The 27,277-nt window shown below is 36.7% G+C and overlaps 1 protein-coding gene across 9 annotated transcripts in view; it reads right to left on the reverse strand.

The window, feature by feature from the left end:
* LRRFIP2 (LRR binding FLII interacting protein 2) overlaps window positions 1-27,277 on the reverse strand; it is a 103,863-nt gene that overhangs the window by 27,052 nt on the left and 49,534 nt on the right. For 3 of the 9 annotated variants that reach the window (XM_080674634.1, XM_080674631.1, XM_080674633.1), the window contains 2 exons: window positions 5,686-5,730; window positions 4,207-4,323 (listed from right to left, as the gene is read on the reverse strand). In XM_080674634.1, coding sequence (XP_080530760.1) covers window positions 4,207-4,323; window positions 5,686-5,730 — 162 coding nt within the window. Of the gene's footprint in view, window positions 1-2,948; window positions 3,021-4,206; window positions 4,324-5,685; window positions 5,731-12,190; window positions 12,281-15,549; window positions 15,616-17,979; window positions 18,037-18,488; window positions 18,537-21,581; window positions 21,627-21,707; window positions 21,759-23,113; window positions 23,189-24,659; window positions 24,726-26,342; window positions 26,385-27,277 lie in introns of all 9 variants that reach the window. The other 6 variants (XM_080674632.1, XM_080674630.1, XM_080674627.1 and 3 more) reach the window with 5 other exon arrangements.

The raw sequence follows: 27,277 nt of genomic DNA on the forward strand, positions 1-27,277 counted from the left end.
AATCAATAAAATATATTTAAAAACAAAAAAAAACTTGTACACAAAAATATTCATAGCAGCATTATTCAAAATAGCCACAGATTGGAAAGAACCCAAATGTACATCAACTGACAAATAGATAAACAAAATGTGGTAAATCCAACAATGGAATATTACCCACACACATAAGAAAAAAAAATACACACAGACAACACAGATACATGTTACAACATGGATGAATCTTGAAAATATTAAGTTAAATGAAAAGTCAATCACAAAAGACAACATATGGTATGATTCCATTTATATGAAATGTCAAAATAGGCAAGTCCACAGAGACAGAAAGTAGATTAGTGGCTACCCAGGGCTGAGTGTGTGAGTGGGAGATAAAAAGTGGGAAATGACTGATAGAGGTTTCTTTTTGGGAAAATAAAAATGTTCTAAAATTGGGTTGTAGTGATGGTTATACTACTCTGTGGCTCTGCCCAAAACCATTGAATTGGGTACACTGTAAATGAGTAAATTTTATGGTATGTGAATTATATCTCAGTAAAGGTACACACACACTTAATGAAGTTTCATAAACTAGGATTGTATTAACAGGCAACATTTATTCTAGAATTGGGAACAAATACAATCCAAATAAAAAATATAAGCAAAGTCAATTGTATAGTTATTTAAATATGGTAATATCTTAATATAATGCAGAATTTAGGATGATCCTGATCCATCTTAAAGGCTAATAGCATCCAAAGTTCTCCTCACCACTCAATCCATATAAAATGAAGCATAACTGCATGAACACTGGAATCTAAGCTAGTTCAAGCAGAAATGCAAGATGCAATGCATAACACAAGAAATCTGACATAAAACTTACGTGACGTACTCTTCCTTTAAACAAGATCACAGACAACTGTTTTAAATTTAAGTATCAAGGTAGTGTTAGTGATCTAGCTTACACAGTGATACACATTAAGAATTAGTTTTACTTAGCCCTGACCGGTTTGGCTCAGTGGATAGAGCGTCGGCCTGCGGACTCAAGGGTCCTAGGTTCGATTCCGGTCAAGGGCATGTACCTTGGTTGCAGGCACACTCCCAGTAGGGGGTGTGCAGGAGGCGGCCGATAGATGTTTCTCTCTCATCGATGTTTCTAACTCTCTATCCCTCTCCCTTCCTCTCTGTAAAAAATCCATAAGATATATTTAAAAAAAAAGAATTAGTTTTACTTAAATACACCTAAGTCAGTGATTTTCAAAGTGTAGGTTCTGAAGGAGCAGCACTAGCATTATCTGGGTATTGAATAAAAATGCAAATTTTAATCCCCATCCCAGACACATTAAATAAGAAAATATGGGAGTAGAGTCCAGCAATCTGTGTTTTAACAAGACTCAGATAATTCTGGATGGGATAAAGTGGGGGAAAGCACCCAAAGGCAGACATACTTAAAAAACGAAGTCATGAACAATGACTCAGCATCCTTTTTAATAGGATACAGATATATCACATCACTGTGCTTCAATCAGATATTTTTAATGATTTTACTTCCACTTAAAAGTCATTTCAAGGATAAATATAACCTGAAGTTAAGTTCAATTATACGCTGACCATACATTAAGAAAAGTGATCTTATCTGTTCAAAGTCTCAGATAAATTTAATCTGTTCTCTTGTTGCCTTCAAAAAATGCAATAAATGGTAGATCTAAAGGTAAGAAAAAAATGTTTTAAATAAAATAAAAAAACAAGTGAAAATGCCTGAGTGGCTTGCTTGCTTTCCTGATACATTATATTATACATGAGATTTAACATGAATGTATTTATTTAATGTACTGACTTTCCCCCCTTGATCCAAGGTATTTCCAAAAGACATGTCTAAAACCTTGAAAGCAGGGGCAGATTAAATCCTGAAAATTAGAGCAATAAGACTAACTGAGCACAGCAGCGTTCTAACCCTAATTCTCCTCATGTTTACTGACCACCTCACTTTGCCACACCAGCAGCTTCCAGGCTTCCCTCAAGGGCAGTCTCCACAGGACTTCCCACGCTTTCTGGTTAGGAGTCTCACCCGTAAGTTCCTGAAGAACAATAATCACCTGCAGGAAGATTTTGGCTGGTAGCCGGGCTACTTCCAATCACACCAGGGAGGAGATGAAACCCTTGCCCGTTATCCGGAGTCAGCTTTCTGAATGCCTTGCTTATGCTTTTTTAGAGGCCTGTTGTGCTTTCTGTTTTAAACCGGGATATGCATACGTTCAGAGAAATTTAATCTCCTCATATTAATTAGGCTTGGACTTCATAATAAAACAGAGGGAAGATAACCAAGTGCCATTTACAACCAAAGTATCTGCCTCACATGAACACTTATATTGAAAACTGGCAGCCATCCTTGCTTGGACAAGATAAGGCCCATTGACATTGATCTCCAAATTCTTTAAAGCACTGAATCTGGGTAATCCTTTTTGAGCTATAGGTTAAAAACAAGAAAGAAAGCAAGCACAGGCCTCATGCTTCAGAGTCCTGCCTCCAGAGGGAGTATTTATAACGACGCTCTTAGATCCCTCCTCCCCTGCCTTTAACAGAATTCGGTGACAGACACAGGCAATGCTCTCTCATTTACCTTGGAAGAATTTTAAGGTCAATTCTCAGTAAAAAAAAAAAAAAAAAAATTCTTAGAATACTTTTTAGGTGTTTGCCCAATTCAATTTTGTATGGCTAAGACACTATTTTACAAGGTTTAAAAACTGTAAGGTATAATATTACTGAATAGTCCAAAAATCATATACTAAACATTTAAACATAAGCAGAGATTGGAAGTTCGCCTTTCCTATGCATTGCAGGCTAAGCACATGCTTGAAAGACGAACACTGTTAGTGAAGCTATGTGCAGTGGGGTTAATAGAACTCGTGAAGCCACCATTACCAACACTTCTGCGTACAGACAGCATGCTTCGGCTGCAGAATGGGCCCTGATACCTTTAGTTCTTTAAGCCCCTGCATGTATCTCCCTTCTACATCCTGTATCTGGTCCTTAAGGTCATAGATATCCTGCAGGACATAGGAATGAACCGTTGCATAAAACCATCCACAAACATATCTTAAGTCTCAAAGAATTCAGATGAAAATGTGAATTGCAATTGAATATTCCAGAATAAAAGCCAAAAAAACCAGAGTACACAAACGTAACTGCCACTCCCAACCACTACAAAGGGCAAGCAGATCAGGTGACAGTGGGACTGGAGAAGGGCTGGAGAATGATTCTAAGGAGTTAAAACATTTTCTTGGCATTAACCCATGTTGAAACAGCATTAGCAAATGGGGGTGGGCTGTATAAAGAAAAAAGAAAACTACATAAATTATAACATTTTAACATAAATTTTAGAATTTTATAAATCACTTAAATATTTAGCATAATCTTTGGCTAGAACAAGTAAAATATGTAGTAAATTAATTCTAAGCAGCAAATTTTACTGACTCGTGCAGAAGCCTTTTAAAATGTAATAAATGGATATGAACAAAGTTTTCTTTCAATAACTTGGTTACTGATCACAATTAATTTGGGAGAAAGAAAGTACAGGGAGGGAAGTTAAACATAAAACTTTTCAACACAATGTCAAATGAGAGTGTCCTAAGGAAACCAAGCATTTGCTCCAAATGTTACCATAATCCTTATAAGGAAAGGGAAGCAGGTTGCATTTTAAATGGAAAACACTGTTTCTCTTAGTCTGGCCCTGCTGTGGATGCTTGGTTTAGGTGGGAAATAACTGCCACAGGGGCCTAAATACAATTCTGCAATTACAGGCAGGAGCAATTATCCAAGGCCGATATACACAGTTTCTGTATTGTACTTCCTCTGCCCCATTCAGTCCCTCCTCAGTGGGTTTGTCTGTCTTTTATTCATTGATTCATTCAATAGACATTTATTGAGGTTCTGATAGGAGCCAGTTACAAAAATCTCATTTCTTTCAAGGAAGTCATTCTCTCGAAGAAAAACAAGTACAGAGTAAGCACAAGCGAAGTGTGAGGCTAGAAAGAGAAGAGAAAAATTAACCATTCTCCTTCCTTTCAGACCAAAGTCACATTCTTAAACTGTATTAATAATTTTCTCTTAAAGAATTCATACTCCTTTTCTTTCTACTGCATCACATTAAATGTTAAATAGTTTCAGTATACTAGTATACTGCAAAGAAGCAAAAAAATTGTTTCTAAAAAGCCACCAAAAATTGTGGTTTACCCGCAATTCACTTAATGAGGTGTCTGGATCTATTAAGCTGCTGGTGTCCCCGCTTCCTCGTCTGGATGAGTTTCCACTTAGAGGGGTTGTTGCTGAGGCAGAATTTCGAGATGAAGGCTAGAGAAAAGAAATATGACACTTCTAAGTCTTGTTTCTTTAAAAATGTTTGCTGCAGAAACGAAAAAAGGCAGAGTGGTGAAGGAGCTCTAATAGTGTGGACGAGAAGTTACCAAAGTGCAACCCACAGGCAGCTCAGGTTGGCTTTGGGGAGGGGCACCCCGAGGAGGGCTCAGGCACTATAAGCATAACTCCCCTCCCTCAAAACATTTTAATGGAATCTAGAACTCACAATAACTAAGAAGGAAATAGTTTGTGTGAGAGTTGTTTGTTTTCTAAGTTTATCTTTGCTACACTGTGAAGAATACTGGGGTGAACATATCAGGTTAATTTTTAGGGATTTAGAATTTTGTAATTGGTATGCTAATTAGCAGTCCTCTTATTTATTTCCTGAAGTTGCTTCTTTAGGATCTTTTCTTTTTCTAATATTTTGTTAGAGTTGGAGATGCTATTTGCAGCTGAGAGCAACAATATCATGCATCACTATGATTTAGACTACTCTTCCCACAATTAATTTAAATGGGCGATGACGCTGTTGGATTAAAAAATGGCATAGATCTATGCTGTCCAAAACAGTAGCCACAAGCCCTGTGTAGCTATTTAGCACCTGAAATGTGATTAGTCCAAGATGAGATTTTTTTTTTAAGTGCAAAATACATACCAGATTTCAAAGGCTTAATGCAGAAAAAAATAATATAAAATATCTCAATAAATTTTCATATTGATTATGTTGAAAATATTTTGGATATTTGGGCTAAATAAAATATATTCTTTAAATTAATTTTACCTGTTTCTTTTACTGTTTTAATGTAGCTACTAGAAAATTTAAACTTACACACATGTGGCTTACATTGGTGGCTTGCACTATATTTCAACTGGACAGAACTGGTATATCTTTTTTGGATACAGCATAAAAGTAATCCTAATAATTTCCTTAAGATGACTATCAAAAAGTACTTCTGGAAGAAAGTTAGAGACTTTGACACAAAGCAACTCCCAGAAAAAAAGTTATTTTACTTCAAAGAAATAATTTATCTTAAAAGGGAAAAAAATCTCAGCGGGTGTCACTCCTAAAGACACTTCATTTGCAGTGTCTTCTTCTCAGGATCAAATTCTAGAGGAATGAAAATCAAAACAACAGCCAAAAGCTTAGGAGGTGACATTCAGGGAAATAAAATGCAGTGTCTTTATTCTTCCCAGTGATTCACATGATTCAAACTCAGAGGAATTTGGGGGTCAAGGACAGGAAATACATGAAGAGAGGAAGAGGAACACCATCAGCTCCACTGTAGTAAAATCAAGAATGAAAGTAAGTGTAATTGACCTTGAGAGTTTCATTCCTTTAGGACTTTATATACTCACTCTTGTGTAATTTTCAGCATACTGTTTGTCAGATTTCTCATCCAACTAGAAAAGAACAGAGATAAAAATCAGAAAAGATGCTTAGGCATGTTGATTTTTTTAGGGGGAAAAAAGAAGTGACCTCAGTTCTCCAAGTTCAATTGATGTTTGGAACCTAAAAGTAAACATGCTAAAACTGAAATAAAAGTTGAAATATATAAGACAAAAGGTCAAGAACTTAAATTCTTACCCTAAGGAAGACATGAAGCAAGCAAGCAAGCAAGCTCTTCTTTAGCAAAAGTTTACAACTTTTAAATAGATTTTCTTTTCATGGAATTTGAACACATTAAGGAAAACTATACATAAACTTAAATTTTAGTATTGCAAATGTTAATACAAAAAAACTTGTACACATCCACAGGAAAAGTCTGATACAACCAAAAGCTAAAAATTATGTTTATTATCTAAACATAATTGGGACACAGGACACATAGATAAGACTAGTAAACTTAGCCAAAAAAGTTCAGATTGGACTTTTTAAATATATCATCAGAAAGAATTTCCCCACAACATTAAGGATTCAGTTGTTTGTCTTTTTGTTGTTTTTGTTTTGTGGTGTGTGTGTGTTTTTTTTTTTTGTGGTTTTTTTTTTGTCATACATACAAACATGTTTTTTAAAAATCAAAGAGCACAACAAAAAGAGTATTCAAAATAAGCCTTTTTCCCCACTACATCATATGCTGACCTCCAATTCTCAATCCAAGGGCAACCATCTCCCAAGTCTTTAAAAAATTCAAACAATAGTGTCCCAAATACATTCTATATCTTCTGTTTTCCCTTATCAAGTTTCAAAGATTAGAGAAAGTACTTCATTTTTCTTCATAGCATTTATTGCTTCCTGACCGATATTTAATAATTTATTTATGTCTCTCTCTTTGACGTAAGCTCTATGTCTGTGTTCTTTTCTGTAATCCTAACACCAAGAATAGCACCTGGCATACAGAACTCAAAATTTGTTGGATGAATGAAAAATGACTCTTACCCCATCTATACTTGTAAACTGACCTCTATTTTAACAGTTGCACATGCACTAATATGCTGATAGGTTTTCAGGCTGTTTTAGGGAGACAGTGTTTCAAGAAGTGAGGTACCTTGCCCGCTGGTTTGTCTCTGTGGATAGAGCATCAGCCTGTGGACTGAAGGGTCCAGGGTTTGATTCTGGTCAACAGCACATGCTCAGGTTGTGGGCTCGATCCCCAGTAGGGGGCGTGCAGGAGGCAACCCATCAATGATTCTCTCTCATCATTGATCTTTCTATGTCTCCCTCTCCCTTCCTCTCTGAAATCAATTGAAAAATATATATTTTTTAAAAAAGAGGTGAGGTACCTTAAAGGTTTAGTAAAAAAAACCCTGACTTTACAGCTGAGGAAAGATAAATTCAGAGGTGAAAGACTGAACAACTACAAAATGCCAGAACTGAATCCAGATCTCAGTTTTGTGAATTTTAGCTCAAGGATTCGTATTATTTACTTCTATATACTGTCCCAATTACAACTGGTGCGAAAAGAGTCACCTAGAGATTTAACTAAATATAAATATACCCAGGATCCAGCTACGGAACCAACCCTCCCAGCCCAATCTAGAGAAGAGATTTAAAAACCTTCTTTCTTAGTTAATTATTAAAACACAAAACGTCATTATTCCTGGCTCTTTTCAGACCACTTCACTCTAACTTCCTCATATTTTAAAGTTTTTCTGTTCTTTTTCATTACATTATTGCATTCAATTTCTCAGTAAATACCTTTTATTATGAGTACTCTATCAATAATATTAGTACTACCTTAGACTTTGAACTCTTTTTGCTACTTCTTGCTGTAATACTCCAAAAAGGAAGTGATTTCAGTTAACTCTGATTTTTTAAAACTACATATGAAATGTTTTATAACAATCAGGCAATGACAGTTTTTATATTGGCAATCTTTGCCATAAAAAAGGAATAATCTTCCATTACATCTATACTAGTAAAATACATAGCCTAATATTTAATGTTATTCTTTAGAGTGAAAAAAATACTATACCTAAATAAACTGCCTTATTTTCCTCAGAGACTCTCCCAACTCTCTTCTACTAATGAATTAAGAAGAAAAATAGAGCATTCAGAAACATTTTTCTAGGTCGATTTGAAATCCTGTCTCTTATCTCCCCTCCCATAAAAATGACCCCAACCCTCCCATTCTTTAATAGTCAACTTGGAATAAACTTACATTTCGGAGGTTGCATCACTGACCTAGTCCATCGCAATGTTGATTCTACTGCTTTCACTCTCTTCTGACAGATCCCAATTGTCGCAACATAAACTGGTGATATGCCAAACCTCAGGGATTGTAAAGCCAGCAAAAAATGCCTAGAGCAGCCATGCCGCAGTCCAGTTATTTTGGCTGCAGTGACTTGGCCAGAGACTCTTCAGTTCTCATGCTCAGCCTTTGTGCTGTATTATGTGCTGCTCATCATTTCAACAACATGCTAGCTGGAACCTGGTATTCTAAAGCCCAGTGCTCTAACAGCCAGGAGGTCCACATAGCTGCATTGCCCAAAGAGTATGCCAGATCCTGAAAGGCTTTCTAAATGAATAAAATGTAATTGTGTTTACTATATTAAAGTATAAAATAGGGAAGGATTGGAAAAAGGGTACAAACCTTCAGCTAAGAGATGAATAAGCTCTGAAGATCTAATGTAAAACATGGCAACTAGAGCTGATTTTAAAAATTGTATGTAAGTAATATGGAAAAAAGATATGCACTAATATGAAAAATGACTGTAGATTAGTGAGAAATCAGAAAACAAAGGCTGTATGTACTATATGATCACAATTCTGTAAAACAAGCAAATTAAACTTCAATAGTGAAAATTAATGAAAATAATCAAATTGCTAAGAAAAAAAAATAAAGTGCCTAATAAAAAGGTAGGTTAAAAAAAAAACTAAGCAAAGCTTTTATTTTGCCCTAGAGTAAAGCCTTAAGGACTTGTTCATTAATACTAACTATAGCCAACTATTCTCAAAAAATTTCAAGTAAATATTATACCACTGTGCTCTTAAATAATTAAATAGGTAATTTTCCCATCAAGAAAAGGGCATTTTTCTCCTTAATGGTTGTAAATAGAGAGTCAGCTAACAGGCTTATAATATTTCATATTAGTATTAATGTACAAAAAAGGAGTGTACATGATGGCAAACTTTATATTGCAATTTGAATGCTTCAAGTTCAAAAGTAGTATTTTCTTAAAGAATTTCAAATTATCAACTAGTAAACAAAGTCTTAAATATCTTTCCCATATTTCAGTAATAAACACTTTTGCCTTATTTATGTCTGGGACATCTGAAAATGCTTTGCTCTTGACATTATATAGATTGTTTCTCTTGAAATCTAAATTCCTTAATGATTTGTTAAAGTTAGCACATGTGAGAAATATTTCTTAGAATATTTACCTTGCCCTGCCAGTGTGTACAATGGTTAGAGCACCAACCTACACACCGAAGAGTTGCGGGTTCGATTCCCGGTCAAGGACACATACCTGGATTGCAGGTTTGATCCCCATCCCCAATCAGGGCATGTGCAGGAGGAAAACAATCAATGTCTGTCTGTCTGTCTGTCTGTCTCTCTCAATTTCCCTCCCTTTATCCCTCCCATTCTCTCTGAAAAGCAATGGAAAAAATATCCTCAGGTTAGGATTAACAACAAAATAAAAAAGAGTATACAGGCAGTCCTTGGGTTACGTCGGACTCGACTTACGTCGTTTCGTGGTTATGTCGCCATCTCCTATTTACAGTATTTATAAAAAAAAAAAGTTCTGTCATTTCGACGTATGTACATATGTGCTTTATGTTTATTATTATTTATTTACCACAAGTAAAGATCAGGAATTGTTATCTTTCTTTTAATTTTTTTTACTGTTTCACTTCATTACTGCTCCATGTGAGTGACGTAGGTGGGTTCAGACTTATGGCAAAAATCGCTTTACGTCGCACCGTAGGAATGGATCTCCGACCTACTGTATATGTTGTTAAATTTTTGAAACTCTGCTTCTTCTTCAAAGATTAAGAGGCCCTTTAAACTTTACTTTAACCTATGGCTACTTAGTTAACAGATAATTTAAAGTATACTATAGTTTGTTTAATATAATCATTAGATTATAATTCTTTGTTAACTTCTACTTTACATATATTGACTTCATAATGCTATTCAGAAATTCTGTTTGGGGGAAAAGAAAAAAAAAGATCTGATTCTCCAAGTGTAAGAGTGAAGGGAACAATTAATTTAATACTCTCCTGAAAGAAAACAGGCCAAGGATTCCATTCAGAAATGGTTTAATTACTAACAATCAGTAAAACTGAAATGAACACATTTACATTATTTTCCGACGTACAGGACAGAAAAGAACACAATGTAGAAGAAAAGACAAGAGTCTGGAATAACATAATACTGTATAAAATCAGGGCCTGGCACTCTTTTTAAGCGTCTCCTAGCTAGCGGTCATAAACTAGCTGACTATACACATATATTTGATCCACAGTGGAGAAGCCAGAAAATACCATCAAGTCCACTTTTATTTGTCTACAATGACCTGAACTGTAGGATACCCTTTAAAGGAAATATTAGAGACAATTTTTTTGATCTAGAAAGATGACCAGCAAATATTTTAGGCTTTGCCAAGAGGCAAAATTAAAGATATTATATGTATCTTTAATTTTATAGTGGGCCATGGTTTAGATAACCATTAAATGGTTTAGATAACCATTAAAAAATATAAAAACCACAATAAACTGAAACTTTTTGAATGAAAACAGAGCGTTTTAGCTGGAGCAATGAAAAAATATATATATACATATATATCATTGACTCACAAGCTATAAAATTTATAAGGAGCTGACCTGATATGCAACCTGCTCTAGAGAATCTTTTGCTTATGTGATTAGGTGTACAGCATGATTTGCTATACATACAAGCTATGTATATTGTGTGTATGTATGTCAAGTCATCGTATTATACACCTTAAATATGTACAATTTTTATTTTAAAACTTGTAAATAAATCAAAATAACTACCTGGGGAAAGAAAAGTTATATTTAATTAGTAGGGGCACGGGGAGATTTTTTAATAATTGTCAACCTTTTCAATTCTCTGTAGTCACTAAAATAAATTACCAAAAAACACATGTAAGAACTACATGACCATTAATTCAGACATCACAAATTAGAGGCTAGTAGAATTAAAAGTTTTTAAAAGAAAAAGTAAACACAATAAATTAAATTTGTTTACATCTTGATAAAAACAGGGAGGGTACTAAGTGAATCAGAAAAAGGCTTTATTTCAGGGGAATCAAGAAAAGGCATTATTTCCATCTTCTAACTGTGTGCGGAGATTCCTTGATCTGACCCAGGATGAGATTGGGACTGTTACACAGCCAGGTTTGAGAGCCACCAATGCAGAATACTTACAGACCACACTCAAAATTACTTTCTGTGATAAAGTCATTCAGAAATAGCTATTTAAATACATCCGTGATGTGCTAAACATAAATAATTATCTCTCCATTAAAAAACTGTCTAACTTTCCTGTGAAGAAACACTGCCTCTCATCTGCTTCAAAGCGCTTGACAGTCAGGAGCGTGCTGGTCCAAGGGCAAAACAACACTGCAGTAATGCCAGCACCGGAGAGGAGGCGTCAGGGATGAAAAGGCTGTTAGGTAAACCGGGCAAGCAGAGAGCTGCGGGTGGGGTTCCTTCATTAAGACAAATGCCCCAAGGCATCTATCTACTGGACAGTCTTCCCTAAATTCCGTCCATGATGAATGTGAAAACAATGGATAGGCATTTCTTCACAGCAATGCTATAATCCAAATGTTTAAGATCTATTTAGATTCTTCCCAGTTACTATAAATTAGTGACACTTTACTAAGTAGTACATTTTATTGTCCAACCTCCAAAGTTCACCAGAACTTTATAGATTCATGAAAACAAAAAGGGAAGAAAAATTTTAAGATAGATCAGAAATATCTAAATATGGGCTAGGTATTATTAGATGGTTTTAAAGAATTGTTTTAAATTTCATTAGGTAAAATAATGGTATAGTGAGTATGAAAAAATTCTCAAAAGTTCAGTAGAGAGACATACTGAACTATTTATTGGGAAATGACATGATGAATGGGATTTGCTTTAATATAATTCAGGAGGGAAAGGAGTAAAAGGGGAAGAAAAAGAAACACAATTGGCAAAATACTGCTAATTGCTGCAGCTGCTGATGGGTTTTCTTTTTATGGGGGAAATTTTCAACAGAAAATTTTTTTAAAAATCAGAACATAGCAATATATACATTCCAAAACAAAACAAGTAACTGTATTTCATGCTAGTGTGTTCAAATAAATATTTCCTGGGCAGTAAATTGGGTTCCTAGTTTTAAAACAGCTAACATATTAGACTTTAGTTACACGCCTGAGACAACATAAGCACCCCATGCAATCCACTCACGCTGCTCAAATCCAGGACACTGGCATCATCCACCTCAGAGACAAAGCTCCCCCTGCGATTGGAGCGACTGAAATAATCAGCAGCAGAAACCTTTCAGTCAGGAAAAAATGAGATGCTTTAGAAGTTAAGAAAACAGAGAAAAGAGTAAGAACATTGGCATACAGGGGTAAAGTCTTTTTGGTGTGTGATAAAGTATCATGAAATGAAATGAGGAAAACTACTGCAATTAGCCTACTCTAAAAAGTAAAAAAGAAACGTCAAGGGCTTCCTGAATAAAATCCCAGCTCCCTCAAATAAGCTTCATTCATCCCAACTGGAGTTCTAAACAGATCATGTGCTGCCTGAGGGCCAGCACACTCTCCCATGTTTAAGACATGTTATCACCAGGAGGATTCTAGTATAATATCTACCTAAAGCCTCTACTACATTTCACAAATTTATTATCCATTATAACTATCAACTCTGCTAAGCACATACATGCTGAACGCAAAATTATTTTTGCATTATCCGATTTCCACAGTTCCCTCTAAAGACCTGAACTGCAGAACACAATAATGAAGTACACTGGCCTCCTTAGGTTCCCCAACACCCAGTCACTTCCCACCTTAGACTCTGGCACTGACCGAGAAAGCTCTTCCCCCAACTCTTCAAGCAGCTGGTGCCTCACATTTCACATCTCAGCTCAAAGGTCACTTCCCCCGGAGAACCCTTCTCTATCCAAAGGGACACAGACAAACACACACCACACCCTCAGTGTTGCCTATCTCATCACCTGCTTGTTCTCTCCACAGTCTCAGGGTTGCTTTCTTTGTTCCTTTCTTTACTAGTTTATTTCCTATTTCTTTCACTAGATTATAAGCTCCATGAAGTCAGAAATCTGGGCTGGCTTATCCTTATTCCCAGCACTTAACACAGTGCCTTGCATACAATAGGTACTTCATAAACATTTGCTGAATTAATAAATGACATTTTTCCCCTCACTAATCAGCTATTCCTTACCTCAGTTTTGATCACCTTGCTTAAAAACTCCCATTCCCTGGGGAACCAGTGACCCCGAGCCCTCTGCTGCCCTCGCTGGGCCGCCAACAGCAGGGCCCACTATAATTATATATTATATATAATGCAAAGAAAGGTAAATGGTCTTACAGAGGAAAACAAAACAAAACACCTCTTCCCTTCCAGGAAGGGAATATGGAAGCCCATCCACAGAGACAAAGAAGGCTTACAACTATAAAGTTTTGCCAAGGGGTAATATGATCAAGCAGTAGTAATTTTATTCATAGTAACAGTAATACTTCTTTGATTTACAAATACCTAATATTTTATTTGTACCTACTGTCTCAAAATTTTGATAGTTATTTTCTATATAGTAATTCACTTAATCCACATATTAAGCCTACCTACAAAGATATTAACATCCATTGTAAAAATAAAAAAAATTGACATTACCCCAGCTGGTGTGCCTCAGTGGTTTAATGCCAATCTATGAACCAGGAGGTCAATGTTCGATTCCCAGTCAGGGCACATGCCTGGGTTGTGGGCTCGATCCCCAGTGTGGGGCATGCAGAGGCAGTCAATCAAAGATTCTCTCTTATCATTAATGTTTCTATCTCTCTCCCTCTCCCTTCTTCTCTGAAATCAACAAAAATATATTTTAAAAAAGAGAAGAAATTGACATTAACACCCTAATAAGTTGTAAAAGTGGTTCACGCCCAGGCACCATTATTTTAAAGTCCCTCTCTTTCTATTAAGAAGTACAAATCAGGGCACATTGCCCAGGTTGCGGGCTCGATCCCCAGTAGGGGGCATGCAGGAGGCAGCCGATAGATGATGCTTCTCATAGATGTTTCTATCTCTCTATCCTTGTCTTTTCCTCTCTCTCTAAAAATCAAAACAAACATATTATTTTAAAAAAACACAATTATAAAAGTAGTCATAGGGATGTAAAGTACAGCATAGGAAATATTGTTAATAATATTGTAATACCTATGTATAGTATCAAATGGGTACTAGACCTTTTGGGGTGATCAATTCATAAAGTATATAAATGTCTAAACACTATGTTGTACACCTGAAAGAGTCAACTGTAATTGAAAATTTTAAAAATAAATTTTTATTATAAAAAATAATAAAGTCCCTGCCTTTCTACCCCATCACTTTTTAAGGTGCTTTCAGATAGATGTCTTGGATTTTTCTTTCTCCTTCAGCTCTGAGTGTGAGCATTAAATTGGCTTACCAATGGACCACAACTGCCTTTAATTAGACTGCTGGGTGTTTTTTTAACCCTCACCCAAGGATATTTTTCCATTGATTTTTAGAGAGTGTGGGAGGGGGTGAGACAGAGAAACATCGATGTGAGAGAGACACACCGATTGGTTGTCTCCTGCATGCACCCAACCAGGTCTGGGCTGGGGAGGAACCTGCAACCTAGGTACATGCCCTTGACTAGAATCGAACCCGGGACCCTTCAGTCTGCAGGCCAACTCTCTATCCACTGAGCCAAACCGGCTAGGGCTAGACTGCTGGTTTTTTGTGTTTTGTTTATTTTTTTACAACAAATCTCACAAACACTTGGTGTTCCCTTCTCTATGAAACTTCAAGTTTACAATCTTTCACAAAACACAACTCATTAAATGGCCTTCTATTTTTCTTTAAGGAATTCTAGCCTCTTAGTTATTGGGCTTTTTTTTTCTAGCTCTAAGCTGACACATCATCCTCACCAATGTACTTTTCAAATTAATTCTTAAATAAAGCAAAAATGTCATCAGCTCCATAAAACTTCCAGCTTTATTAAAAGAGTAACCTGAAATTATATAATTTGTATTTTAACATAGCTATTTGTTGTCTTTACAATTATTACTCTAATTGAATTCTAAGACCAGAATTTAAAAATTTTGCCATCAGACACTCTTAAAAAGTTCACAGGTCTTAAAAGATGTATAAACAATAGTTAAATACACAACAAAGAAAGAGACTGATGGCCACATGCTTTATATTCCATTGTTATGAGTTTTATACAATGTGGAAGCATTAACTTTGCTTGAGAAACTTTGTTTTTGGTGCAATGTGCACATAAATATGCATAAAACAGCAACAAAGAATAAAAAGAGAAAATCTTTCAAATGTACAATGACTAACACAGAAGAGGTGTAAAGAAGCAAGTTAGTAATAAAAGGTTATGTAGCCAGAGAATATGTACTGTCAGAAACACATTTTTGAAGGCAACTTATTCATATAAGTTAAATCGGAAGAAAATGCTCATTTTGTCAAATACAAATTTCACTTTCCCACAGATGTCACGTGATCCACAATGTTGCGATTTTAAAATTTGTATGTGTTTGCATGCAAACCACGCTCACCGCACTCTCCCTTCGCCGGCGACTGGAACAACCAGAAGACGCAATGCTTGCAGTGTCGTCGATAAACTATAGATATTAAATGCAGATAATGAAAAAGATGCAATTTCACTACAGGTCCTACGTGATTGTGAGGACACTAGGTAAGGTTTTGGGAAGCATTCACACACTCTCTATGAGCATTATAATCGGCACCACCTGCTGTGCATCATTAAATAAAAAAGCTGTTTGAAGATATAATGAACGATCATTAAAAATAAAAAACATTTCCAATATGCACAAAGAATAAAACAGTACTTTATCTTTTATTTAAGTTAAAGGAAAAGGGAGTGGGGAGGCATGTGTAAACCAGCCAAATCCAACTTTCATGCTTTTAAAACCTTTGGCGTTGGGATCCCATTAGGATCAATAGATATATTTAATGTTTTAGTTTGAGAACTTTAAAAAATATTTTCAAGTGAACTAATATAAGTCAAAGACAGAATTTCCTACCAGTATTACACTGAAATGATGTTCTTATTTTCCTTTATTCATTCCTAAGCAACTAGTGGAGACATTTCTATCATCACCCTACACTTTTCTTCCTGTTTCACCAGCAGTACAAAGGCTCATGCTCAGTATGTGTAGGCTATCTCCATTCTGACATCACTAAGAAACCATTCTGGTATCACTAAGATAATAACTCTGAACCCAAATTGCAAATGAAACAGTATCTAGCCAGCACACAAGGACAAGATTCTACACTTGATGAAAACATATTATAATAACTTTGTTTGCAAGAGGCCATCATACTTGAGACAGTAAAAATGCTACCAGGCCCAAGAACTGCCAAGTAGAATTTTATTAGAGGGTGGATTAAAAGTACACTTCCTCCCTATGCGAAAAAGCTTTTATCTCCTTAAACATCTCTGAGTAATTTTTTGTGTGTTTAGGAGTAGAATTCTTGAGAAGTGCCACTTGGAAATGGCAGGAGGACAGGGCCAAGAAAGTATAAGAAAGCCCATGTAGCTCAAATATTCCACTCAACGAAGTAACATGTGTTGACCATTAAGAAACTGCTTTAGTAATTTCTTCAATTTTGACACTGCCAAGAATAACAAGGTAGCTCCTAACGTCATAATTTGCTATTGGAACTATAAGTTAGTACAGTCTTTTTGGTGGGCAATATGATTAAATGCATATACTCTTTGATCTCCCCATTTCATGATTAGCAATTTACCTTGAAGATCTACTCATAGAAGTACAAAAAAAATATATATAAGAATGTTCACTGTACAAGTGTCTGTAGTAGCAAAAATCTCACAGCCTGAATTTCCAACATTAGGAAAAGTAATTTTTTAAAGGTACAGCCCATGCACTAATGGATTAATATAACACCATTAAAAAGAATGTGCTGTCCCCAGCCGGTTTTGCTCAGTGTATAGAGCATTGGCCTGTGGACTGAAGGGTCCCAGATTCGATTCCGATCAAGGGCACATGTCCAGGTTGTAGGTTCAATTCTCAGTAGGGGGTGTGCAGGAGGCAGCCAATCAATGATCCTCTCTCATCATTGATGTTTCTATCTCTCTCCTCTCCCTTCCACTCTGAAATCAATTAAAAAAAAAAAGAATGTCCTGACATAAAACTAACTCTAAGAGGCATTCAGTGGAAAAAGTAAGGAATGTGGTTTACTTTTTAAAAAATCTTTTAAATGTTAAAAAAAAGAATGAAATTATTCTATATATTAATACAAAGAGACTTTAAATAAATAAAACAAATGAGGAGCAAGTATATGTGAGTCCATGTACATACTGTTCAAATAAAGAATACTCACATATGCATAAAATATCTTTGAAAGGACATACAAGTACAGAGGCCATGTTTAAGGAATGGAAATAGAGGGGAAAGGCGAGGGGACTCTTACTTGGGACTTTCCTTGAGCTAATATGACTTTTACAAATTAAGAAAAAAACCTCTAATGTTGCAGAATGATTAGACGATTATAATTGTGGCAATTTTGTCTTTTATGAAACAATTCTTTAAAGTTGACTGGTTTTATTTCTTCTCCCACCCCACTGATTAAAGCGCTGGCAAGCAAGTGAAATGGCTCAAAGCAGGAAACAGAGAGGCAAAGAGAAACACAGGGCAGCCGACTCAGATGCTGAACTATGACCGCCGAAGACACAAGAAGTTCCACACAAAGGACAATTAAATGTAAATTTAGAAAATAATTCTAATGACACTGTTTCCAGACTCATTTAAGAAATTACATGCTAAGTCACATTCATACAGAAACCACCAATTAGGACAAATTAGTACTTGAGTTTGTGTACTGAAGGAAAACGACAATCCATGCATCAGAGAGTGAAACACACCACATCCTCAATATTCTAAACTGTGAGTACAGATTAACCAAAGGTTTCTACAAAGCATGCAAAGAGGCCAAGTGCTCACCACAGGACTGCTTCGGGCTGAACTTGTTCTTGATGAGTAATAACTGTATTCAGATGGCTATAAAGTTTCCAAGAAGAAAGGTTTTATAATAATGATCAGCTCCTTGTCCTGCTGGGAATATATTAGTGGCCTTGGACCTAACTAGCTCCTAGCTCTCAGAGTTAAGGTTATTCCCTGGTCTGGAATTCCACCTCACTCCCACCCTCAAGATCTGCCAACCCAAGGGAGGAGGGAAAAGAGGGGGTGGGGGTGGCCTGAGAAGCACTACTCTCATCCTCTTCCTGAGGAACTGAAGAACGAGAAAAGAGGTTCTCTATATCCCTCACACTTTAAGATGATTTCCAACAGGCACTTTCTCACAGCTTGGCTGAGAGTCCAATTGGCTAGCTGATGGATTGCAGCTTATAGAGTAATTACAGTTCAGATTAAATGACCTTTTCTTTATAAGTAAACTGTGCCCACCTACACTTCACTCTCCTCACCACCTCCCTCCCCCCTGTTAGACTTACAGTTCGAGAACCATAAGGGTTATATAGTCCACCATCATACAATGACACCTAAAGAAGAAAGGAAATACCATGTATCTATTCAGCATCAAAGTTATTTTTAAAATGTCCTAACTTCTCTGCAGTACTCGGTTCCAAAAGAGTTTTGAAGAATGGTGTAAGAGTACAGCCTCCCAAGGTGAAGACTGTGAAGGTGATAACATTCATTTACATGCATAAATTCCTGCATCAGTCTCATTAAAACTTCAAGCTCACACTTCATTTAAAAAGCACACTGGTCCAAGAAATCTATGGCATTTCTATACACCAATAGTGAACTTACAGAAAGAGAGACTAAAAAAGCAATCCCATTTACCATCGCACCAAAAAAATTAAGATACCTAGGAATAAACGTAACCAAGGAGGTAAAAGACCTATACGCGGAAAACTACAGGACACTGAAAAAAGAGAGAGAGGAAGACATAAACAGATGGAAGAACATACCATGTTCATGGATTGGTAGAATCAACATCATCAAAATGTCCATACACCCAAAGAAATCTATAGATTCAATGCACTCCCCATTAAAATACCAACAACATATTTCACAGACCTAGAAAGAACTCTCCAAAAATTCATCTGGAATAAAAAAAGACCCCGAATAGCCACAGCAATCCTGAGAAAGAAGAACAAAGTAGGAGGGATCTCAATACCAGATTTCAAGCTGTATTACAAAGCCACTGTTCTCAAAACAGCCTGGTACTGGCACAAGAACAGACATGTAGACCAATGGAATAGAATAGAGAATCCAGATATCGACCCAAACCACTATACGCAATTAATATTTGACAAAGGAGGCATGAACATACAATGGAGTCAAGACAGTCTCTTCAATAAATGGTGTTGGGAAAATTGGACAGATACATGCAAAAAAATGAAACTAGACCACCAACTTACAACATACACAAAAATAAACTCAAAATGGATATAGGACTTAAATATAAGACAGGAAACCATAAAAATACTAGAGGAATCCACAGGCAGCAAAATCTCAGACATATGCTGAAAGAACTTCTTCACTGATACTGCCCCTAGGGCAATGGAAGCCAAAGAGAAAATAAACAAATGGGACTACATCAAAATAAAAAGCTTTTGCACAGCAAAAGAAACCATCAACAAAACAACAAGAAACCCCACTGTATGGGAGAACGTATTTGCAAATGTTATCACTGATAAAGGTTTAATCTCCAACATCTACAGGCAGCTTATACAACTTAATAAAAGGAAGATAAATGATCCAATAAAAAAATGGGCAACAAACCTAAATAGAATCTTTTTGAAAGAAGACAGAAGGAAGGCCGAGAGACAAATGAAAACATGCTCAAAGCCACTAATTATCCGAGAGATGCAAATCAAAACGACAATGCGATACCATCTCACACCTGTCAGAATGGCTATCATCAACAAATCAACAAATGACAAGTGTTGGCGAGGATGCGGAGGAAAAGGAACCCTCGTGCACTGCTGGTGGGAATGCAGACTGGTGCAGCCACTGTGGAGAACAGTATGGAGTTTCCTCAAAAAACTGAAAATGGCCCTAACCGGTTTGGCTCAGTGCATAGAGCATCGGCCTGCGGACTCAAGGGTCCCAGGTTCGATTCTGGTCAAGGGCATGTACCTTGGTTGCGGGCACATCCCCAGTGGGGGTTGTGCAGGAGGCAGCTGCTCGATGTTTCTCTCTCATCGATGTTTCTAACTCTCTATCCCTCTCCCTTCCTCTCTGTAAAAAATCAATAAAATATATTTTAAAAAATTAAAAAATTAAAAAAAACAAACTGAAAATGGAACTCCCATTTGACCCAGTAATCCCACTCCTAGGAATATATCCTAAGAAACTAGAAACACCAATCAGAAAGGATATATGCACCCCTATGTTCATAGCAGCACAATTTACAAGAGCTAAGATTTGGAAACAGCCTAGGTGCCTGTCAGCAGATGACTGGATCAGAAAACTATGGTACATCTACACAATGGAATACTATGCTACCATAAAAAAGAAGGAATTATTACCATTTGTAGGAACCTGGATGGAATTAGAGAACATTATGCTAAGTGAAATAAGCCAGTCAATGAAAGAAAAATACCACATGATCTCACTCATTTGTGGATAATAAAAAACATTATAAACTGATGAACAAAAAGATAGATACAGAGGCAGCAAAGCATCTAACAGACTGTCAAATTACAGCGGGAAGGTTAGGGAGAGGTGGGGGAAATAAGAGATCAACCGAAGGACTTATATGCATGCATATAAGAATAACCAACGGATGTAAAACATTGGGGGATGAGGGCATGTATAGGAGTGGGGTGGGGGGGGGCAATGGTAAGATATGTACACATATAATACCTTAATAAAAATATATATAAAAAAATAAAATAAAAATCAATAAAAAATAAATAAATAAATAAAAAGCACACTGGTTACTGTATTTCCTTTAATCAAACTGGCTACAGGAAACCAGGAGAACTAACATTTATGAATTTATCCTTTCAAAAGAGGAAATAGAGCAGAAAAGGTGAGGTCCAAAGCATTTTGCCCCCTGTCACAATAAAATTAAGTTGTAAAGCCTCAGGTTCCCAACCCCCTAGAACAGGCCATAACACAACAAACAACAGCTTGAAAGCAACCAAATCATAGCTCGCATATTACAAAGAGCTATTGTTTTGCTTTTTAGTCAGCTTGCTTTATTAGAACCTAGTATTAATGTGGCCAAGACCATAGCTGTCCCAAAGAGAAATATGATATCCCAAGCATGGACAGCCATCTCACAAAAGTAGGCAAATGTAATGGGCTCATGCAAATCTATCTTCTCAATAGGAAACCAATCCTAAGCAAGAACCTACTAAAACCAGCAGTACTAACCATTGTGAAGAGAATATGCTTAATTTTACTCCCCTGAAGTTTCGTATTTTAAGCACAAGCAGCACATTCTGCAGTGCACATAACATTAAAGCCATGTGTCCTTCACTATTTTGGAGGAAAGATGTCAAGCCAGAGTCAGCACTATGGCAGCGGCCCTACCAGGAATACACAGGTTGGAAGAGGAAGATACAAACCAGACTGGCACTCTTCAGCAGACCAGAATTTGCAATAGGGGAGGCCTATGAAAAAAGCACATGATTTAACCCCAAGAAAAGCAGCTGGTAGCTTTGAAGACAACACACTCCTCAGAAAGTACTAACCCTGGTACTCTTAGACGTTGCCAGAGGGTCACTGTACAGGGAAGAAGACTGCTAAGAAACAAAAACAAAACAAAATAATTAAGGTTTAAGTGTATAGCCTTATACAGAAACAGAGAGAGAACGAATTACTCTCACCATCATGAGAGCAGAAAACTTTTGTTTACATCATACTCCATAATTCATTAGCAACTCCTGAGTGCTTAAAGTACTTAAGTCATGCATAAAGTGAGAAAAATTTAATCATTAGTAATCTTTTTAAATAGAAATTTTAAGGGATAAGAAAGAAAAACACTGGGAATTGTTTTCTATGAATGTGTTTAAGTCCCATTAGTCTCTGAACATTAATGTTAGGAGATGGGACAGCACGCTAAGTCTCAGGAAATGAGGGCCATGGCACAGGGCGTGTGGCAAACGGGCCACATTTCAGCCACCAAGCAGCTCCTGGGATATTTTCAGTAATCTCATGACACACTCCAAATGGCCTTCGCCTTTTTATTGGGGAACCAGAAAAATGAGCTCTGAGTTATCACTACAAACACTCTTTTCCAAGTGGAAAAGATTAGAAAAATCTGTATTTCAAAACAAGCCATGGACAAAGTGCCTTAGTTTAATCAGTTAAGTGTACTGGTCACAATGAATCCATACACTACCAAGGCACAGCATTTCTTAAAAAGGAATTAAATCTCTCTTTTCCTGATGTCATTTGAAGACACAATTTTCGGTTCTTTTTTTACCAAGCCTAAACAGACATGGAAAATAAAAGAGTATGTAAGTTTGTGTGCAGGCTTGGACAACTGAAGTATTTTAAATGTACTGTGTGCCATGTATTTGAGGTGTTTTAAATGTATGATGTGCCAAATGCCCTGAAAAAACTATAACAACAACAAAAAAACAAAGATTCTAACATTGAACAAATAATCACATTTTTCCCATTCCATTTATAGTGTAAATTTTCACATGCAAGCTTTTACTAATAGGGCATCCATGTGTACTGATAGCTACAACTTATTCTGAAATGCATGCCCCCAAAAAACTGATTAATGGATGGATGAATAAAAGGACAGTGAGGTAATTATATGATAAAGGAAATAGAGTAAAATGTTAATTGTAGAATCTAAATGGCAGTTACTAAGTGGTTACTACATAATTCTGTGAACATTTTTGTGTGTTAAATATTTTTCATTAGAAAAAATTGGGGGAAAATGGTACTCATTTGCAAGCACGGTGATTCAATAGTTCCCACAGTTTAATTTTACACTCACACAGACTATATGAATTCAGTTACCACAAACTAGTATACACACAACCATTCACAGGTTAGTTTTAACTAGTCAAAATACAAAACAGAAGATTACAAATGGTTAAAGTTGGATAAAGCACATGGAGACAAAAAGCTGTGGACAAACCCGAGTGTAGCAGGCAGAGCTGGGTTTGCTATGTCTAAGACTGCTATAGTTTCTCTGGTCAAAGTACAGGCCGCTCTGCAAAAACCAAATCAAACACATTTTTCTTAAGTTAAATGTTGTTAATTTTAACAACATACAAAGGCAAAACCTGATACTGCCAACCCCCTATATCTCTGAAACCACGACTTAACTGTTGGCAAACCAAGTACTTACTCATTTTTACTGTAAAAACAAGATTATAAACCCACAGGCAGAACTGAATGGAAATAATAAGTGATATATTCTCATGTCATACTCAGGAATGTCCTTGAAAAACCCAGGACAACTGAATAATTACCACTTTTTAAATCCACTTGGCAATGACATAGGTATTATTAAATAGTAATTTTTTCCAAGCTTCTCCTAGTCCCATTATTTGTCAAAATAAACTGATCAAATTAAATTACCCGAAAGAAAGAGAGAGCACACTAAATATGGTTTGGTCTAAACCATCTACGGTGGTTCATTTTCAATACACTATACAAAACAGTAATTTTATGTATTGTGGTGACTTGAAAGGGAGAAAATTCTCTTTCTAACTTGTCCAGCCATCTTTTTTGACCAAGGTTAAGGAAATTTAGGCAATCCCTGACTCCTTCCCCACCCCTGCCACTCCTGACCCTACCTACCACCTTCCTGTACCACACCCTCAAGGAGGCCCCATGACTCATCCCTCCTCAGAGCTCCCAATACTCCACCCTCCAGGGATTCTCACTGAAGTCCTCTCCATTATATTCTTTCTTCCCTCCTCCTTTCTACCAGCCAAGGTCTCCTGACCCTCTCTTCACTCTAGCAATGGTCAGAGCAGGGAGCTTGGAACCACACTTCCTTCGGCAGTACTGTGCAGCCTAACAGGAAAGAGGTGTTCCTAGCACCCCAAATGGGCATTCTGGGTACCCCTCCCCACCCCACTACACACACACAGAAATGTTGCTCAGCAATGTGGCTGGAATGGAGAGCACTATTAGTTATGCAATTTAATTATATTTTAAGTTAAAAGAGTTTTCTGCAAGACAGCATGGGAACTCTGCCATCACATGCCTTAATGTTTCTACCAGAAAATTCATTCCAACTTCCCAAAATCTGACCTACTAACAAACTTTCAGAATCAAGCCTTTTTGTGAATTTGGTACTGCCTATAGTACCACAACTAAAACAACTTAAATTTCTAAAATAAGGATAAGAATCTCACTAACCCTATTCTTGAGGTATATTCCAAAGGACAGATCATAAATGAAAATATTCTGTTAATGAAATTCTTGTGATGAACACCTTCCTAACTCTAGTCCCTGGGGTTAACATATATTAACTTAATATTAATTCTTATAAATTAAAGCAAATTTATTTTTAAATAAGGTTCTGATAAACCATGTTTCAGTAGATTATCAAATTTCAATGATGCCTTAGGAGCACATCAACGCAGTCATAATTCTTAAGTTCCCTAAAAGTAAGCAGTGAATTTCACAGCAGTACAACACACTGCGACAGGAGACAAAACAGAACTAACCAGTGGGTCTTTATGGGAACCAGAAGATCTCTTCTTCATTCCATAAGAGTGACTGTAAGAATGATTCTGGAAGTACATTTTTTAAGTTAAATATTTGAAGATTAATGATCATACAGTGAATTTTAAAATAATTTAATGAAGTTACAGACAGAAAGGTCCATATGAGATACAGAGTAATCTACATGCAATTCCATCTGTTAGTAAGTGATCCACTGCACTTGACTGGCTAAGGCAGTGGTCGGCAAACTGCGGCTCGCGAGCCACATGCGGCTCTTTGGCCCCTTGAGTGTGGCTCTTCCACAAAATACCACGGCCTGGGCGAGTCTATTTTGAAGAAGTGGCTTTAGAAGAAGTTTAAGTTTAAAAAATTTGGCTCTCAAAAGAAATTTCAATCGTTGTACTGTTGATATTTGGCTCTGTTGACTAATGAGTTTGCCGACCACTGGGCTAAGGTATACCACCTCTCTACACATCGGCATTTCCTCTCCCAAACCCCATGCCATCCAGCTCAGTGCCTAGCCAAAAAGCAAAAACAAAAACTTAATTAAGACTCCAGGGCAGGCAGGATGTTAGTGAGGACCTTCACCCCACACCTCATTTGAGTCCCTCTATCTTCTTTATGAAGGTATAGGTGACAAGAATCGTTCTTTGGACCAACAAAAACAAGACTGAGATAACAAAGGGCATGATATTGCATTGCCCCAGATAGTACTCTTAACCCTAGTGAGTGGTCCCACAGCAGGTACTGCTCGAGAGTACAGAGCCAGATGGTATGGCTGTCCTGAGTAGCAGCATTATTAGATAATAACCTTCTGTGAGTCCTTTGAAAATAGCACTGTCTTAACACAGAACTTCCTCTAGGAGTACAGAGCCAAGGGTGTATGTGGGATACAGGACAGCAACAGTACTAAACAGGTCAATTTGTAGACAAGAAATCCAATCTAGGTATGTACTGCTCGCCGGAAATGAGGAAGTGCAGCTAAAGTGTCCTACCTACCAACAGTCTGCTCTAGGCAAACCTACTGACATGCTAGGTAACGAATCAGCAATTATACATTCATTTCTCTTTTCCGAATATGTGTACCTTTCCTTTCGTACAGTTCCCTGGACATTTTAAAAGCTGTCTTACATATTTAGAAACTCAGACAATCTACTGACATAATATTAACCAAATAAAAACATGCTATACTTAGCTAAAATGACATGCCATAAAAGACAAACCAAATCAAGAAAAAATTAGTGGACATAACTGATGTTTCAGGAGTCACCTGTCACTGCTGGACTTTTCTACCACCTGCTCGCTTTGACACCTAGCATTAAGCACAGTGAAGCCTGTGCCGCCACAGCTCAGCGTCTACCAAGACCCTGCTAGAAACATGTCTACGAGGGTAATGAGCACATGCCAGCTGAATAGTCCATCACTTTAAGAAAATTTATTACTACCAATCATAGTATTGAAGAGGGAAGCAAATAATTGTTATCTAATCTTAGAATTCTAAAAGAAAAATATTATTCAAATCTTAAGTATTCCAAAATTGCAAAACAACAGTTTTGCTTTGTGAGTCATATGTTTCCCCCCAAACATCATAACAAACCTGTGAAAGTTAGTCACAATCCATTATTAGCATCATTAGGGGTTTATAAAGTAAAACTACATTTAACAAAAAGTCATGCACTACATACTAATGATGAAAGTCTGGACGATCTGTCCTTGAGAGGATCATACTGGATTTCAGAAAAAGATGAAAGTTGCATTTCCAAAATCAGAATTATAAAAAGGGGAAAAATTAACATTTGCAAGTTATTACAACTCCAAAATTATTAAACATAAAGGCTATTAAATGTGAATTAAAGAATAGGCCCCCACAAACTCTTTCCTAGTATAAGTTATTGCTAAATTATATGTAAAGTTGCATGTTCTCTTTCAAATAGAGAGTTCATAATCAGTAAGGAAGGCTTTAAATGCAGGAATTAAGCATTTTGGAGTCAAAAGATGTTTTACTTTGTATCATTGTGACCGTTACCATCAGTTACCATCATTTCCCATCGTTTGAACACGGCAAAAACAAGGCATGGACAGGCAATGAGGCAAGAGCATATCACTAATCAAGATTACAGAAAACAACGGCAGCACCAAAATAAGGGGAATTCCCCCAGACCTGCTCATGGACACACTCCTGAAAAACTTCCTCCTCAAGAACCTTCCCTATTAAAAACGCTGAACCAAACTAGAAAGCTGGTCCGTGCACAGCACAGAATGTACAGTATACATACAATTGTGGCATTAAATATAAACCAAAGAAAAATATATAAAATTCATAAGATCAGAAAACTATATTTCATGTAGAATCTTTAAGGAAATAAGATGACCTGGCCAGGTGGCTCAGTTGGTAGGAGTGTCATCCATACACCACAAGGTTGTGGGCTCAACTCTCAGTCAGGGCACGTACCTAGAGCTTGTAGGTTCTATCCCCAGTAGGGCGAATACGGGAGGCAATCTTTCGATGTTTCTCTCTCTCTCTCTTTCCCCTTTCCTCTCTCTCTCTCAAATCAATAAAAACATACCCTTGGATGAGGATTTTTTTAAAAAAGAAAGAAGATAATGTGAGTACCACTAC

This window comes from Plecotus auritus, assembly GCF_963455305.1.
Source record: "Plecotus auritus genome assembly, chromosome: 6".
NCBI lineage: Eukaryota > Metazoa > Chordata > Mammalia > Chiroptera > Vespertilionidae > Plecotus > Plecotus auritus.